Source organism: Danio rerio, chromosome 2 (assembly GCF_049306965.1).
Source record: "Danio rerio strain Tuebingen ecotype United States chromosome 2, GRCz12tu, whole genome shotgun sequence".
In the NCBI taxonomy this organism is placed as follows: Eukaryota; Metazoa; Chordata; class Actinopteri; order Cypriniformes; family Danionidae; genus Danio; species Danio rerio.
The window spans coordinates 23,513,190-23,527,293 of record NC_133177.1 but is presented as its reverse complement, the minus strand read 5'-3'; the positions used below and the strand labels follow the sequence as shown (position 1 = coordinate 23,527,293).

The following is a 14,104-nucleotide window of genomic DNA, read 5'->3' as shown; positions in this document are numbered from 1 at the left end:
AACAATGGACACTGTCAGACATGAATAAATAAATAAACAAACATGAATGTACAGTTGAAGTCAGAATTATTAGCCCCCCTGAATTATTAGACCGCTTGTTTATTTTCCCCCCCAATTTCTGTTTAACTTAGAGAAGATTTTTAGAACACATTTCTAAACATAATAGTTTTAATTACTCATTTCTAATAACGGATTTATTTAATTTTTGCCATGATGACAGTAAATAATATTTGACTAGATATTTTTCAAGACACTTTTATACAGCTTAAAGTGATATTTAAAGGCTTAACTAGGTTAATTAGGTTAACTAGGCAGGTTAGGGTAATTAGGCAAGTCATTGTATATCGATGGTTTGTTCTGTAAACTATAGAAAAAATGTAGCTTAAAGGGGCTGACAATTTTGACCTTAAAATGTTTTTTTTTTTTAAATAAAACTGCTTTCTTTCTAGCCGAAACAAAACAAATAAGACTTTCTCCAGAAGAATAAATATTATCAGACATACTGTGAAAATTTCCTTGCTCTGTTAAACATCATTTGGGAAATATTTCTGATAAATATTCAAGATTGTTTTATTAGTTTTTTGTTTTTGTTTGTTTTTAGAACAACAGTATCTCCAGCAGAAAAGATATAGCTTGCTTTTATATAGCTATAGCTTTTTTAAAAAAAATCCCAATATTATAAACTTTCAAGGATTTAAGATTATGATGACCATTAGCTGGCAGCTAGCTCTCTGCAACTCTCACATGGTCGCCCACTGAAACTAAGCAGGCCTGCGCCTGGTCAATTCCTGGATGGGAGACCACATGGGAAAGCTATGCTGCTGCCAGGAGTGGTGTTAATGAGACCAGCAGGGGGTGGTCAACCTGTGGTCTGTGTGGGTCCTGATGCCCAGTATAGTGATGGGGACTCTATACTGCTCAGTGAGAGATGAGACAATAAACTGAGGTCCTAACTCTCTGTGGTTGTTAAAAATCCCAGGATGTCCTAGGATTTTATTCCAGCAACCTGGCCAAATTTTGCCACTGTCCATACATCCCCATATCATAATTGGCTTCATCACTCTGTCTCCTCTCCACCAATCAACTGGTGTGTGGTGTGCGGTGTGGTCTGGTGAAATATGCCTGCTGTCACGTCATCCAGGTAGATACTGCACACTAGTGGTTGATAAGGAGATTCCCCCCAATGTGTAAAGCGCTTTGAGTGTCCAGAAAAAAGCACTATATAAAATTATTATTATTATATCCAAAGATACCATTTTAACATGTAAAGAAATCTGTGTTTTTGAAACAAATGAAGACAGCAGAAGTCTATATTCATTTTAATAATTAAGGCTGACATGTTTACTGTAACAAAATATTTAAATGTTTCTTAATATATATATATATATATATATATATATATATATATATATATATATATATATATATATATATATATATATATATATATATATATATATATATATATATATATATATATATATATATATATATATATATATTGTGTTCAAAGAGTTTGTTTTTTACCCAAACATTTAAAAATAATATATTTTATAGCAGTAATCACATACAGAGAAAGCATGACATTTTTATCCAAGGTTATCATACCCTAAGAATGTGATACCGAGCCATGCCTAATTTTGCATCAAACATATTAGAATGATTTCAGTAAGATTTTATGATACTAAAGACTCTTAAAATGACTGCTGAAAATTCAGCTTTCAAATCCGAGCAATAAATAAAAATGGAAAAAATAAAAAAAAATTTCAAATACTGTATGTATGGTTCTTACACCTTTTCTAAAATCAATTTTAAACACTTCCACTGCACAATATGTTGTGTCAGCATCGATATTGCTATTTATAAATGTAAATAGTACATCGCAGGATTTGCAATATCACTTTGGTATTATAATTAACCAAAAACATAGTTCAGAAAACATGCAAAGACTTTCTTTATTTCATCATTTCTATAGCGCTTTAACAATGTAGATTGTGTCAAAGCAGCTTAACAAAAAAGTTCTAAACTGTCAGTCCAGTTTTCAGAGTTGTAGTTCAGTTTATTTCAGTTCAGTGCGGTTTAATTTTAACTGCTAAAAATCAAAACACTGAAGAGCAAATCCATCGATGTGCAGCTCCACAAGTCCCAAACCAAGCAAGCCAGTGGCGACAGTGGTGAGGAACAAACTTCACCAAATGACGAAAGTAAAGGAAAAAAAAAACAAAAAAACAGGAGAAACCAGGCTCAGTTGGGCATGACCACTTCTCCTCTGGCCAAACTTCTTGTGCAGAGCTGCAGTCTAAGCAACGGAGGCTGGAGAACGGTTGAAGTCCAACGTGAAGAAGCTGCATGTGTTTAGGCTGCCTATAGGATCAATGCAGCGACTTGTCTGTCACTGGGATCTTTCAAGAATTAGTCTCATGATCTCCAATCCTCATGACTGCCACAGCATCTGCTCATGATACAGCCTGGTCCAGGATTATGGATACCTCTAGAAGTCCTTGATGGTTGGCATCATCTCTTCACAGGTCTTATTATTTATACAACAAAAACTACAGTAGTCAACATTTAAAGTAGATTTTTTTCTTCAAATAAGAATAAAGGTTTTTAGTTTTAGGACAACTTTGATGAAGGTTGTGATCCACTTCCAATGTTGACTACGGTATTCAGTCGTATTTTACATTAGATTATTTAATTTATGTACCTCAGTATTGTTAGATTATGATTTATCATATTTTATGGAGATGCACTCGCTATCAATGTAAAATATTGAATTCTTCCCAAATAGAGTTGTTTAAAACTAAATTATATTCATATCTCAATATACAGTTGAAGTCAGAATTATAGCCCACTTTGATTTTTTTTTTTTTTTTTTTTTTTCCCAAATGATGTTTAACAGAGGAAGGACATTTTCACAGTATGTCTGATAATATTTTTTCTTCTGAAAACAATCTTTTTTGTTTTATTTCGGCTAGAATAAAAGCAGTTTTAAATTTTTACAAAACATTTTAGGGACAAAATTAGTAGCCCTTTAGCTAATAATTAGCAAATTTTTTCTCAATAATCTACAGAGCAAACTATCGTTATACAATAACTTGCCTTATTTCCCTAACCTGCCTAGTTAACCTAATTAATCTAGTTAAGCCTTTAAATGTCACTTTAAGCTGTATTCAAGTGTCTTGAAAAATATCTAGTCAAATATTATTTACTGTCATCATGACAAAGTTAAAATAAATCAGTTATTAGAAATGAGTTATTAAAACTATTATGTTTAGAAATGTGTTGAAGAAATCTTCTCTCCGTTAAACAGAAATTGGGGGAAAAAATAAACAAGCCATCTAATAATTCAGAGGGGCTAATAATTCTGACTTCAACTGTTTATGGCAGAAAAAAATATCGCAACGTCAGGTTTTGTTTTTTTCCAATATCGCACTGCCCAAGTAATAAATTACAATTTTACATACATATACATACAATACTTCATCACATTATATTAGATGGTACTGTATTTGTTCAATTATTCTATAATATAATATAGTAGTGCGTCCATAGAGGTGACCTAGGCGGTAGTGAGGGCGGCATCTCGACAACCGACCCAACTGCCCCACACCTCCCACCCCCTTCTTCAGTTTCATCTGCAATTTTCACTTTCGGGTTGAGGGTGGCATGATCATCGTTTGTCTTAAGCGCCAGTTTAGCTTGCTCTGGCCTATAGATATATACATGAAAATATCTATGGCTACAGCCCTGATGGCATGTTTAACCCAAGCCCAACATTGAATAACTGTTATTTACTCACTTTATTAAGATTTTACAAATTTATTTAAATAGTTAATTATTATTACCTATTTAATAAGATATATTATTAGGAAAGCAATACAACTGCATTTACAAGCAGTTCCAAGCACTTTATACAAAATTCAAGCCCTATTATAAACTTCAAAACATTAGACTAAAATTATATAACAGCAATTATAACAGCAATTATGTTGTTTTTGCTGTATATAAAATTAAACAAATTGAGCTTTGTTGAGTATTTTTGTTAATATTGGTTTAGCATTTTGGTTTAATGGATTATCAGATTGGATTATCAGATTCCTAATGTGGATATAAATTTTAAATATGGACTTTTAGAGATCTGTTTTGCAGAAATATAGCAATATATTAACTGATTAAAATAAACAAATTAAATAAAAACAAATCTTTTTAACGTGGTGTACACAATTATACCACACTAAACTTGTGCGGCCTCTTCACACAGCTCCAGATAAGGCATCACACACACACACTCTCTGACCTTTAGCTGCGCTGAGCTCCGGTAGAAACACTGAACTATGAACTTTGCTTCCTATGAAGCCTGCCTACTCTGTGCACAGTGAGAAAACTAAAACAAAGAAAAGGTCTAATTCTCCTGCACTCAGAAGTCAGTAAACACAATAGTCTTCTCTAAACCTCAAGCCATAGACACTGCGTCTAAATGAACATGTTAAAAGTTTCTCTTTAGTATTCTGCTCACATATAGAGTCTTGCTAGCAGCACCAAACAACAGCTGAACCACAGCACAGTGCTACAGTACACAAGACAGGCCAAATGTTGCACCGATAGCTCTGTAAATAAACTATTTTTAGAACAGAAGTCAATGCAAAGGCTTTCAGTTGGGGGCTTACAGAAGATTACAGCCAGTCACTTTGGAGTTGTGGCCTTTTCCAAAGGAGAAGAGAAGAACCCACTACAACTGGATACTACAAACGCATAACTGACATGCAATACTTTTTGGGCGAGTACTGTGAGTGTGGTACTGAATTGTTTATTGAATTCGCCAATTCTTCTTTAAATAAACATGATGCTAATACATAAATACATTTAAAAAGTTTTAAAAAAGTATAAAATATCTCAAAACCTAATCCACCTTTTCCCTACGCCCTATGATTCTTTTCAAGAGTTCACACTTAGCCAATGATCTATCAAAGCTTGTTTGGCATGCTGTCCCGGGAGAGAGCCCCGAGCTCAAGGGATCCTCGAGCCCAGGGCTCCCCCCCGTTCGCAGAGCTGGAGGGGAGCCTGAGCTCGGTGGATCTCAGAACTCCCCGACTGCGATAGCAAAGGGAACATCTGAGAAGGGGCTAGAGCGTGCATGGTTCTTGAGCGTGATGTATGTCTTTAGATGGTGGGAGGAAACCGGAGAGCCCGGGGAAAACCCACGCGAACACGGGGAGAACATACAAACTCCTCACAGAAACTCCCACCGGCTAGGCGAAACTAGGCCAGTGGTGTTCTTGCTGTGAGGCTCTCAGTGCTAACCACTGGGCCACCGTGCCGCCCAATCAAATGTCAAGGAGGAGAATAGGGGAGGAAGGGGGGTTTCTTCCAAACGAAGATAATGTGGACTGAAAACTGCGGTTCTTTATAGTAGCTTAAGGCTCATATGATTGGAAGATAATGATTAGCTAATACGAGACCGGCCGTGATAAATCATAAGCACGTGATCCTCTCGAAATTAGTTTATAAACAAACTTCACTTCGTGAATTATGGAATGCCATTATAAAATTGCAGCTTTCAAGATCTGGTTTCTTTAAAAATCCATGATCTTGGTTGGCAGCAATAACCTAGTGGTTAACCTATTAGCCAGCAATCACTTTTGGGGACTTACCTACCTAACTTTAAATAGTAACAGTTCTTGAACCCAGTGAACTACAAACAAAAATGTGTATGATTGGAAGAGGACACTTTGAATTTTAAAAAATATAAAAAGTTATACATCATAAAGTAATGAGAAAAATATAAATTGTGCTAAAATGTTTTACTCAATATTTGTTTTGCCTTGAAAGCCAAGTGTCTCATTATATTTCAAATTTGATGAAGAAAGCATGCACATTGAGATTTCTGCAAAAAAGGTTTCTGAGGTTATTTCAGTGTCCTTCTGTCCCTCACCGTCAGAGGCACTTTCTCAAAAATGACCTTCTCAAACTAAAACACTAACATTCCTGAATAATTTGGTTTACAACTACAGTTCATGTATCTTTGGAAAGAAGACACTTTGGGCTTTATTATACATCATTTAGAGTTTATAATGCTAAAAATGAAAAAAAGTTAAAGATGCTTATCATAAACAAATATATGAAATGAATCCTGGAGCAATCCAGAAAAGTAATAGGTCAACATATAGCACCGTGGTGCTCACAGCGACCTAAGTTCAATTCCCGGCTCAAGGTCCTTTGCTGATACTTCCCCTATCTCTCCTCCCAATGCTTTCCTGTCTGTAACATCCACAGTCCTGTCCCAAAAATAGGTGAAATAAACACTAAAAAAAAATGACATTAAAAAAAATGTATAATCTTGACTGCCTGACTGAGATATGATATAAAGTGTGTCTCAGACAAGACAAGAACCACTGAATTAAATTCCATTTTTCAGCGGCATGTCTTTAAAATACAGAAATTTATTTTACCACATATTTTCATCTCTTCATTTACTTAATTTTTGCTTGAACAGCTAAATAAATGCGTACGTCCATTTAACTGATTATAATATTATTAAATTACATTATTAAAGCTGTAAAAGGAGCCTTATGAAATTAAAACTTCACTTCAACCTTTAAGTGAAAGTTTGTCACTGACTGAAAAACATGCGCTGTGCATATAGCTCATTTACATTAAACTGTAAACAAGTGAAATGTTTTAACAACTGGGTACAGTGAGGTGTCATTATTCTCCTCACAATATATTTATCTTATTTGATTTCACAAATTACTTTCGGCAATAACCCCCAAAACTCAAACAATCCTTTCTGAAGCAATATTACAGATGTGCTAAATATTACTATACTGTATTATACATTATAATACTGTACTGTAGGGCAGTGTTTCTTAACCACGCTCCTGGATGACCACAAACACAGCATGTGTTGGGTGTCTCCTTTGTCTGTCACACCCATTTCAGGTGTTTCAGATTCTGCTAATGAGCTGAATCAGGTGTGTTTGGTTAAAAAGACATGGGCTGCGTCTGAAACCGCCTACTACTCAGTAGGTACTGCATTTGAATTGAAACGTACTACTCGGCCATTCTAAAAATACGTTCTATACAGTATGAATGAGAGTAGAATGAATATAATTCAAATGTATTACATCCGCCATTTTGTCATGATCACGTGACCTACCCTGGTGAGTTGTGTCACTTCACCCCCATTTATGAATTCTCTCTTGGGGTATCATGGGATAGCGCAGAATGCATGGGATGCGCACTTCAGAATCTCGCTGGACGTAGTAGGTCATGTGGGTACTTTTCCCATACTGATTTTTGAATTCTATGAATTCGGCAATACTACTCAGCTAGCATACTGATTTTAGCACACTATATATTATGGAAGTATGCGGTTTCAAACGCAGCCATGGAAAATCTGCAGAGCTGGTGATCCTCCAGGAACGTGGTTGAGAAACACTGCTGTAGGGAATACAAAGAGAAAATAGACTGGAGGAACAAAACACACTCAGAAACGCTTTAGCCGCAGGTGTAAAGCACAAAGCCAAATGCATAAACTCTCATTTAGTTTTCACAATGAACAGTTGAAGGCAAAAGTCCTACTGCACTTATAATTATATCAATGTCTTATAATTTATATATTTACCATTATATTTTAAGTTCAGTATTTTTAGTCCTCTGAATTTTTTTTTTAATTAGCAACAAAACAAACCATTGTTGTCCAATGACTTGTTTAGTTAACCTAATTTACTTAGTTAAGCCTTTAAATAGCACTTTTAGCTGAATACTAATCTCTTGTAAAATAACTTGTTAATTTATGTACTGTCATCATAACGAAGACAAAAAATATATAGTTATCCTAAAGTAGTTATTTAAACTATTATGTTTTAAAATAAAAATAAAAAAATCTCTGTTCACTTGGGAAATATTTGAAAAAAATTGTTATTTCTAATCACTTAAACTGCCTTAAACTGTATATGGATTATACGCAGCACAACCTTATTATTTAAAATGATTAGTTTCAGTTCTTTTGAATGGAACTTTGCCAAACAGGAAGTACAGCACATCATTTAACACACAGTATTCATGTTTTGAAAAAGATGAATAGAAAAGATTGTATATAAAACAAATTTAAACACACACCTGTATGATTATAAACCACATCCGTGATGCAAAGCATATTCCACTCATTCTTTAGCTTCTCCACCAGGTTGCCAGCATCTGTCCAGGTGTACGTTTGTCCCGAAGGAGAGAAGTCTGGGTTGAGCTCCAGCTGATCTGCCAGAGAGTAACAGGAGCGAGACTCACCCAGCGTCTGCAGTGGTGTAAAGTGAATCATGTTGTACCCTAAAAAATATTAAATCAGTTACATTGAATAATAAATAATCAAGTATTTCAGTTATATACCAAATTGATGTTAATTTTTTTTTTTAATGCAATTCTTGGGCTGGGCATATAATCAAAAAGTAATCAAAATCGATAATCAGAATTTATAATCGGTCAAATTTTTCCAGGTCCTTTATTTTTTCAATTACTTTTCCTACTATGTGTGGAGTCAAGTGACCCCGGTATGTTAAGCATTAACCGTTTCAGTATTAATGTTATTATATTAATTATTACATCCAGAACTGTTAAGAGCGTCTGTGCTCCGCGTATGATACCTTCAAACTCCATAACGCACTTATTGCATGACGGCATTTGTCTGTTCTTAAATCATTTATTAGATAAGGAAAAAAATTCACCCAGATTCTCCTACCTCAATAAATTCCATTTACTTTAGATACTTGGCGCCAGTTAATCAGGAAGTGACGACTTTGTTCGCTTTGATTCATTGGATGGAAGCAGTGCTCAATTTGCACGTCTTTTATGCGATAATCCAGTTTTGCTCATAAATTTGATTTGTGTCTTTGAATGGAAAGTGTGTATGAGTGTAAGTATGAGTGTAAAAAAATGACAAAAGAAATGACAATACTTCAAGATATCAGTAATCATATCAGTCAGTACCAAAAATTAAATGATTTGTTTTGGAATTGTTCTAGAAAAAGGTATGAAAACCTAATAAACTAATCAGATCAGGAAACTAGATGTCATACAGCTTGTTCTCTTGATTTGTGCTTATGTGAAAGTGCCCTAAATCTAATTAAGTAGAAAAAGATATTTCTCACATGAGATTATAATCCTTATTCTTGGGATTTGTAATTATAATATTAGTGATTTTTCATTTTAATCTTCATCTAAAAAGGCATATTGCTGATTGCTGGAAATGCTATTAAAAATGTATCTCTACATTGATAAGCTTTACTGTTAAAATTTTCGGTCCCACTGTATATTAAGTGTCTTTAACTACTAAGTACTTACATCAAAAAATAAATAAAATTTTTATTTACTGTGTTTATAATGTATTTGAGAGCACTTGTAGTGCTTTTAAGTTGTGATAAAGGTTGGGTTATGGACAGGTTTGGTGGCATGGGTAGGTTTAAGGGTGGGTTAAGGTGTAAGGGGTGGTCAACAGTGTATTTACAAATGTAATTACAAAAGTTAATTACAGATGCAATTACATCCATGTATTTAATAAAGCATAAGTACACAGTAAATACATGTATTTACACAATAAGTACATTGTAACAAACTATTAATTCCTGTGTAAGTACATATTAGTTAAGGCCACTTAATATAAAGTGGGACCAAATTTTCAAGTAATGCATAATTATATGCTGTCATAATTCAGAAATTACACAGTGAAATCATTCAGTTAAGTGCTTGACTAACTTGTACTGACTTAACCTATTTACATTATTTGTTGAGTTTCAGCATGGTTATTGATTTGTGCATGAAAACAAATAAACTGCAGAGAAAGAGATAAGAGAAGTTCAAATCTAGCTAAACAGTTCAAGTTGAACATTAAATAATTGAGAAGCAGTACTGTTTAACTAATACATTAGCGCAGACCGTCTCTTACCTGCCTCTTTGGCGACCCTTAGCCTGTCTGACCACTCATCCAGGGGCCCGAGGCATTTGGAAAGGTATGTCTGAATAGTGATGCAGTCCAGGGGCAAGACATGGTTATCTGCTCCTACCCTGAGCACTGGGTCCACCACAATATATCCACCACCAGACTTCTCATCACCACTGAAGAATAAAAAAATATTCAGAATAAATGAGCAAGCACATGTTGTGAAGCTTTAACAAACAAATAAATAACGTAGAATATGTTTTTTTTATTAACCAATCACCTGTGATAGGTGTGGAACTACTTTTTTCCCTCACTGAATTTTTTTTATTTGTGTTGCTAAATACTTATATTGCTTTTCAATTGAAAAAAAACAAACAAAAAAAACATTTAAATAATTTAGAAATATGATCATGGTGGAATTTTTGCTTTATTAGCTTTGAAGAATTATTTTTTAAATATTCTAATATATTTTAAATGTATATATGTTTCTTTATTTAAACAGATAAAAACCCATTGAGATCGAAATCTCATTTACAAGGGTGACCTGGCCAAGAGGCCCGCAACACATGACTTATAAAAAAATATTAAAATAAAAAAAATAAATAATAATAAATAGAAATTTAAGATAATATAAAAAATACAGTTTAGTTGTTCATCTATACCACATTACAATACTGTTGTTGCTTGTGAAAAAGGATAGAGCAAAAAGATTTGATTGGGATGATCTCAGATATTTTAAGTTCAGACTTAAGAGTATTCCAGGATATATAATTTAAAAAGAAATTGTTTAAAAAAATATAATAATAAATGAGCAAGCACATGTTGTGCAGTTTTAACAACAAAAAAGCAGAATTTATGTTATTTTATTAAAGTAATTAAGCAATTATCTGTGATGATTTAATCACTGGAATATTTTTTTTCTCACAATAAAGTTTTTAATTTGTGTTGCTAAGTACTTATATTGTTTGTTGTTTTAATTCATTTGAATTATTTAAAACCATTTAAATAATTCAGACGTAGTTAAGATCATGGTGGAAATTTCGCTTTATTAGCATTGAAGAATTTGTTTATACATATATTCTAATATTGTACATCTTAAATGTTTAATTTAAAAATAGAATAGTAAAAATAATATTAAATGAGCAAGCACATATGTAGTTTTAACCCAATAAAAATTTTGAATATATGTTATTTATTTTATCAAGGTGACTCACCCGTGGCCAAAATAATACTGGTACGAGCCTGAAATCTTGAGGTCAAGTGTGCAGAACTTGTCTGAATCATCTTCTCTTGCAGTAGGGTTAATCCAGTCTAATGCATGAAACTTTTGGCGATCAAAGCGCTCGCCTTCTGTGGGGTAGTTGGTGTAAACACGTACATGTTTCCCTTGAAGAGTGGGACCCAGACGAAATTGGAGCTCAAACCCTGAGGAAAAACACAACAAAAGGTACACTTCACAAAATAAGACTTTGTTCATTTGGGGTTAAAATAATTTATTCATTTATAAAAGTGATGATGGAAATTGTACCCCTAACATGACACTGGCAAAAGTATTTTTTCAAATCAAACACTTAAAAAAATATTTTTTCATACAAATATGCGTTTCAACAACTTGTGCAAAATAATATTCCAAGCTAAAATCGTTATGACAGCATTTTAATAGGTTTCATAATGCACTGAATGCTCTTAAAGGTTTTTTCTTCACAAAAAGTGAATGACATTTAATAATGTCAAATTGCATGCCCTTAAATCAAAAACAAACTAAAATGTTTTTTATTCTTTTGGACACAAAGACCCAACAAATATGATCACTCTCCTATGAGGTACACCCAGGGGCAGATTTAGTGATTCCGGAACCCTAAGCAATTCCAGCCATGGGGCCCAAAAATTCTAAAATGCACCTTTTATACTTTTTTATAAATGTATTTTTAATATATTTTAATAATATTTTTAAGGTTTTTTTTTTCTTATATCACTCAATCACTCCTTTTCGACAATTTGTCTTAATGCAAAATAATAATAACAACATGTAAAGCATCTTGTAAAACCTTTTAAATGATTTGTTTTCTTAACATGAATTCATAAAAAAAAAAAAAATTAGTTTCTTGCAGAAAGACTCAATTTATACACAGAATATGGGTCTAAAATGTTCATAAAATGTTTTCTACTTATTTTTATTTTCATAATATAAAATTTAGAGTATTTAATTTAGATATTTTTTATTTAAAATAAAATGTACTTAATGGGCTATATGCACACAAACTTTTAATTTTCAGCCAGGCACCCCTGGGCTTCTGATGAACTGCCTTTTTCCATTACAAAATTGTCATGTTTAAGATCTGATTTCTTTAAAAATCAGCCATCTTCACAGCCTGTTAGATATATGATATAAAGTGGGTATCAGGCCAAACATCAAGCACTGCATTAAATTCTATTTCCCTTCGCCATGTCTATATTATTTTACCCCAGAATTTACAATGCAATTTCTGCGCTAGCCTTTTGCTACTGAGGCTAGTGGTTACGACGGTCTTTCATCTCGTTTTACGCTTGAACAACTAAATAAATGCTTAAGTCTATTTAACTGAATGTATTGTATTTACTTTACAACATTGATGCTGTAAAAACAGCCTTGTGTAATTGAAAAGTCACATTAAGCTTTCACCGGAAGCTTTAAACACTGGCTTTAAAACTCAAGCTGTGCATAGAGCCTATTGCATTTTTTGTAATTATCTGATTGACTGATTTATATATTTGTTTCAGTTATTACAAATGTATGTCTTTTTAATAAAACATTTGATTATTTTAATTTGATTTATTAAATGATTCATTCAATATTTTATATTTATTTTAACATGTCCTCAAACAACTTTGGAATTCCCTGCAGTTTGAATATTCCTGTTATAGAGGATTAATATTGGACATGATTCTATCCTATAATATGAAGTTAATTTTAAGAGAAAAAAATAGTTTTAGATGTTATTAAGGTTTTACCATATTGATGATAAAAACTGTTGGCTAGTGTATAGGATGAATGTAAAAAGTCTAGAGAAGTCTCATGAATATGTTAGATATTATAAAACTATATGTCATATCAGTTAATCTCTTATTAGAAAGTTCCACAAATCTCATGAAATGGAATAAAAAATAAAATAAATGTATCCCAATTAAAGCTCTGCTATTGGCAGTGCAGCCATATTACAGTGGTGGTAAAAGATAACAACACTGTAATAGTGTATATTCTGTGTCCTTTCACAGTAATGATTAATTAGAAATAATTACACCATGGCATTGACATGCTACTTCAAATTAATGTTCTTTTTACTTTAGAAGAGTATTATTTTAAAGAAGGGGGGAAATGCTACCCAAAAATGATAATGATTATATATATATATATATATATATATATATATATATATATATATATATATATATATATATATATATATATATATATATATATATATAAAATTGACTAGATTACAGAAGCAAAGCATTTTCCACTAGACTAAACTTTTTTCTCTTCAAATGAGTAATTAGACAAAGTTTATTCACCTCTTTTGGTTGATTAAAAGCATCTGAGGATATGAATACTATAATATGAGACAAAGACTTCTACAAAACAAAATACAAACAAAATTAATTTGCTTATTCCATGAATTCCATTCATTATCAGCAAGCAGGGGCAATATCATCACATTATTCAGTGCCAATCTCTTCTGCTATTTATTAGTGCATGAATGGATATAAAGATATTCAACAAAGTTGGCTCCTGTGAGCCCCATAGCATCTATAAATAACCACAAACGTTCCGCACGTAAACGACTGGTCAAAATATCACACAACACACTGTCAGGACAACGTACTGGGTCAAAATATGATGAAATACTTGCCTTGGTCCAGACGGAAGAGAGTCCTGTCGAGTTTCTCCATGTCATTGAGGACCATCACTCTTGTTTGTTTAGCTGTCATGATGCCCTCCTTATTTTAGCACGTCCTTAATACAACGGAGAGCAAAAAATCATCAGGACCCCCTCCACTGAAAATTAAGCAAAGTGAAAAAATACACATTTTACAAAAGATGGCATTTAATTTAAATGAACAGAAGCCTTACAGCTTCTGAATCTTGAGTTGCAACAGCTTCCTGTACAAAATAAATGATTGCAACATGATACA

The 14,104-nt window shown here is 32.9% G+C and overlaps 1 protein-coding gene across 15 annotated transcripts in view; it reads right to left on the bottom strand.

The window, feature by feature from the left end:
• The window catches only part of agla (amylo-alpha-1, 6-glucosidase, 4-alpha-glucanotransferase a), a 54,861-nt gene that overhangs the window by 39,872 nt on the left and 885 nt on the right, over positions 1–14,104 (bottom strand). For 9 of the 15 annotated variants that reach the window (XR_012388746.1, XM_073920035.1, XM_009298483.5 and 6 more), the window contains exons 2-5: positions 13,822–13,967; positions 11,146–11,356; positions 9,938–10,107; positions 8,122–8,325 (exon numbers count right to left, since the gene is read on the bottom strand). Coding sequence is in view for 13 of the 15 variants with exons in the window: in XM_073920035.1 (XP_073776136.1) it covers positions 8,122–8,325; positions 9,938–10,107; positions 11,146–11,356; positions 13,822–13,900 (664 nt within the window). In the remaining 2 variants the exon portion in view is untranslated. Of the gene's footprint in view, positions 1–8,121; positions 8,326–9,937; positions 10,108–11,145; positions 11,357–13,821; positions 13,968–14,042; positions 14,073–14,104 lie in introns of all 15 variants that reach the window. The other 6 variants (XM_073920050.1, XM_073920029.1, XM_073920047.1 and 3 more) reach the window with 2 other exon arrangements.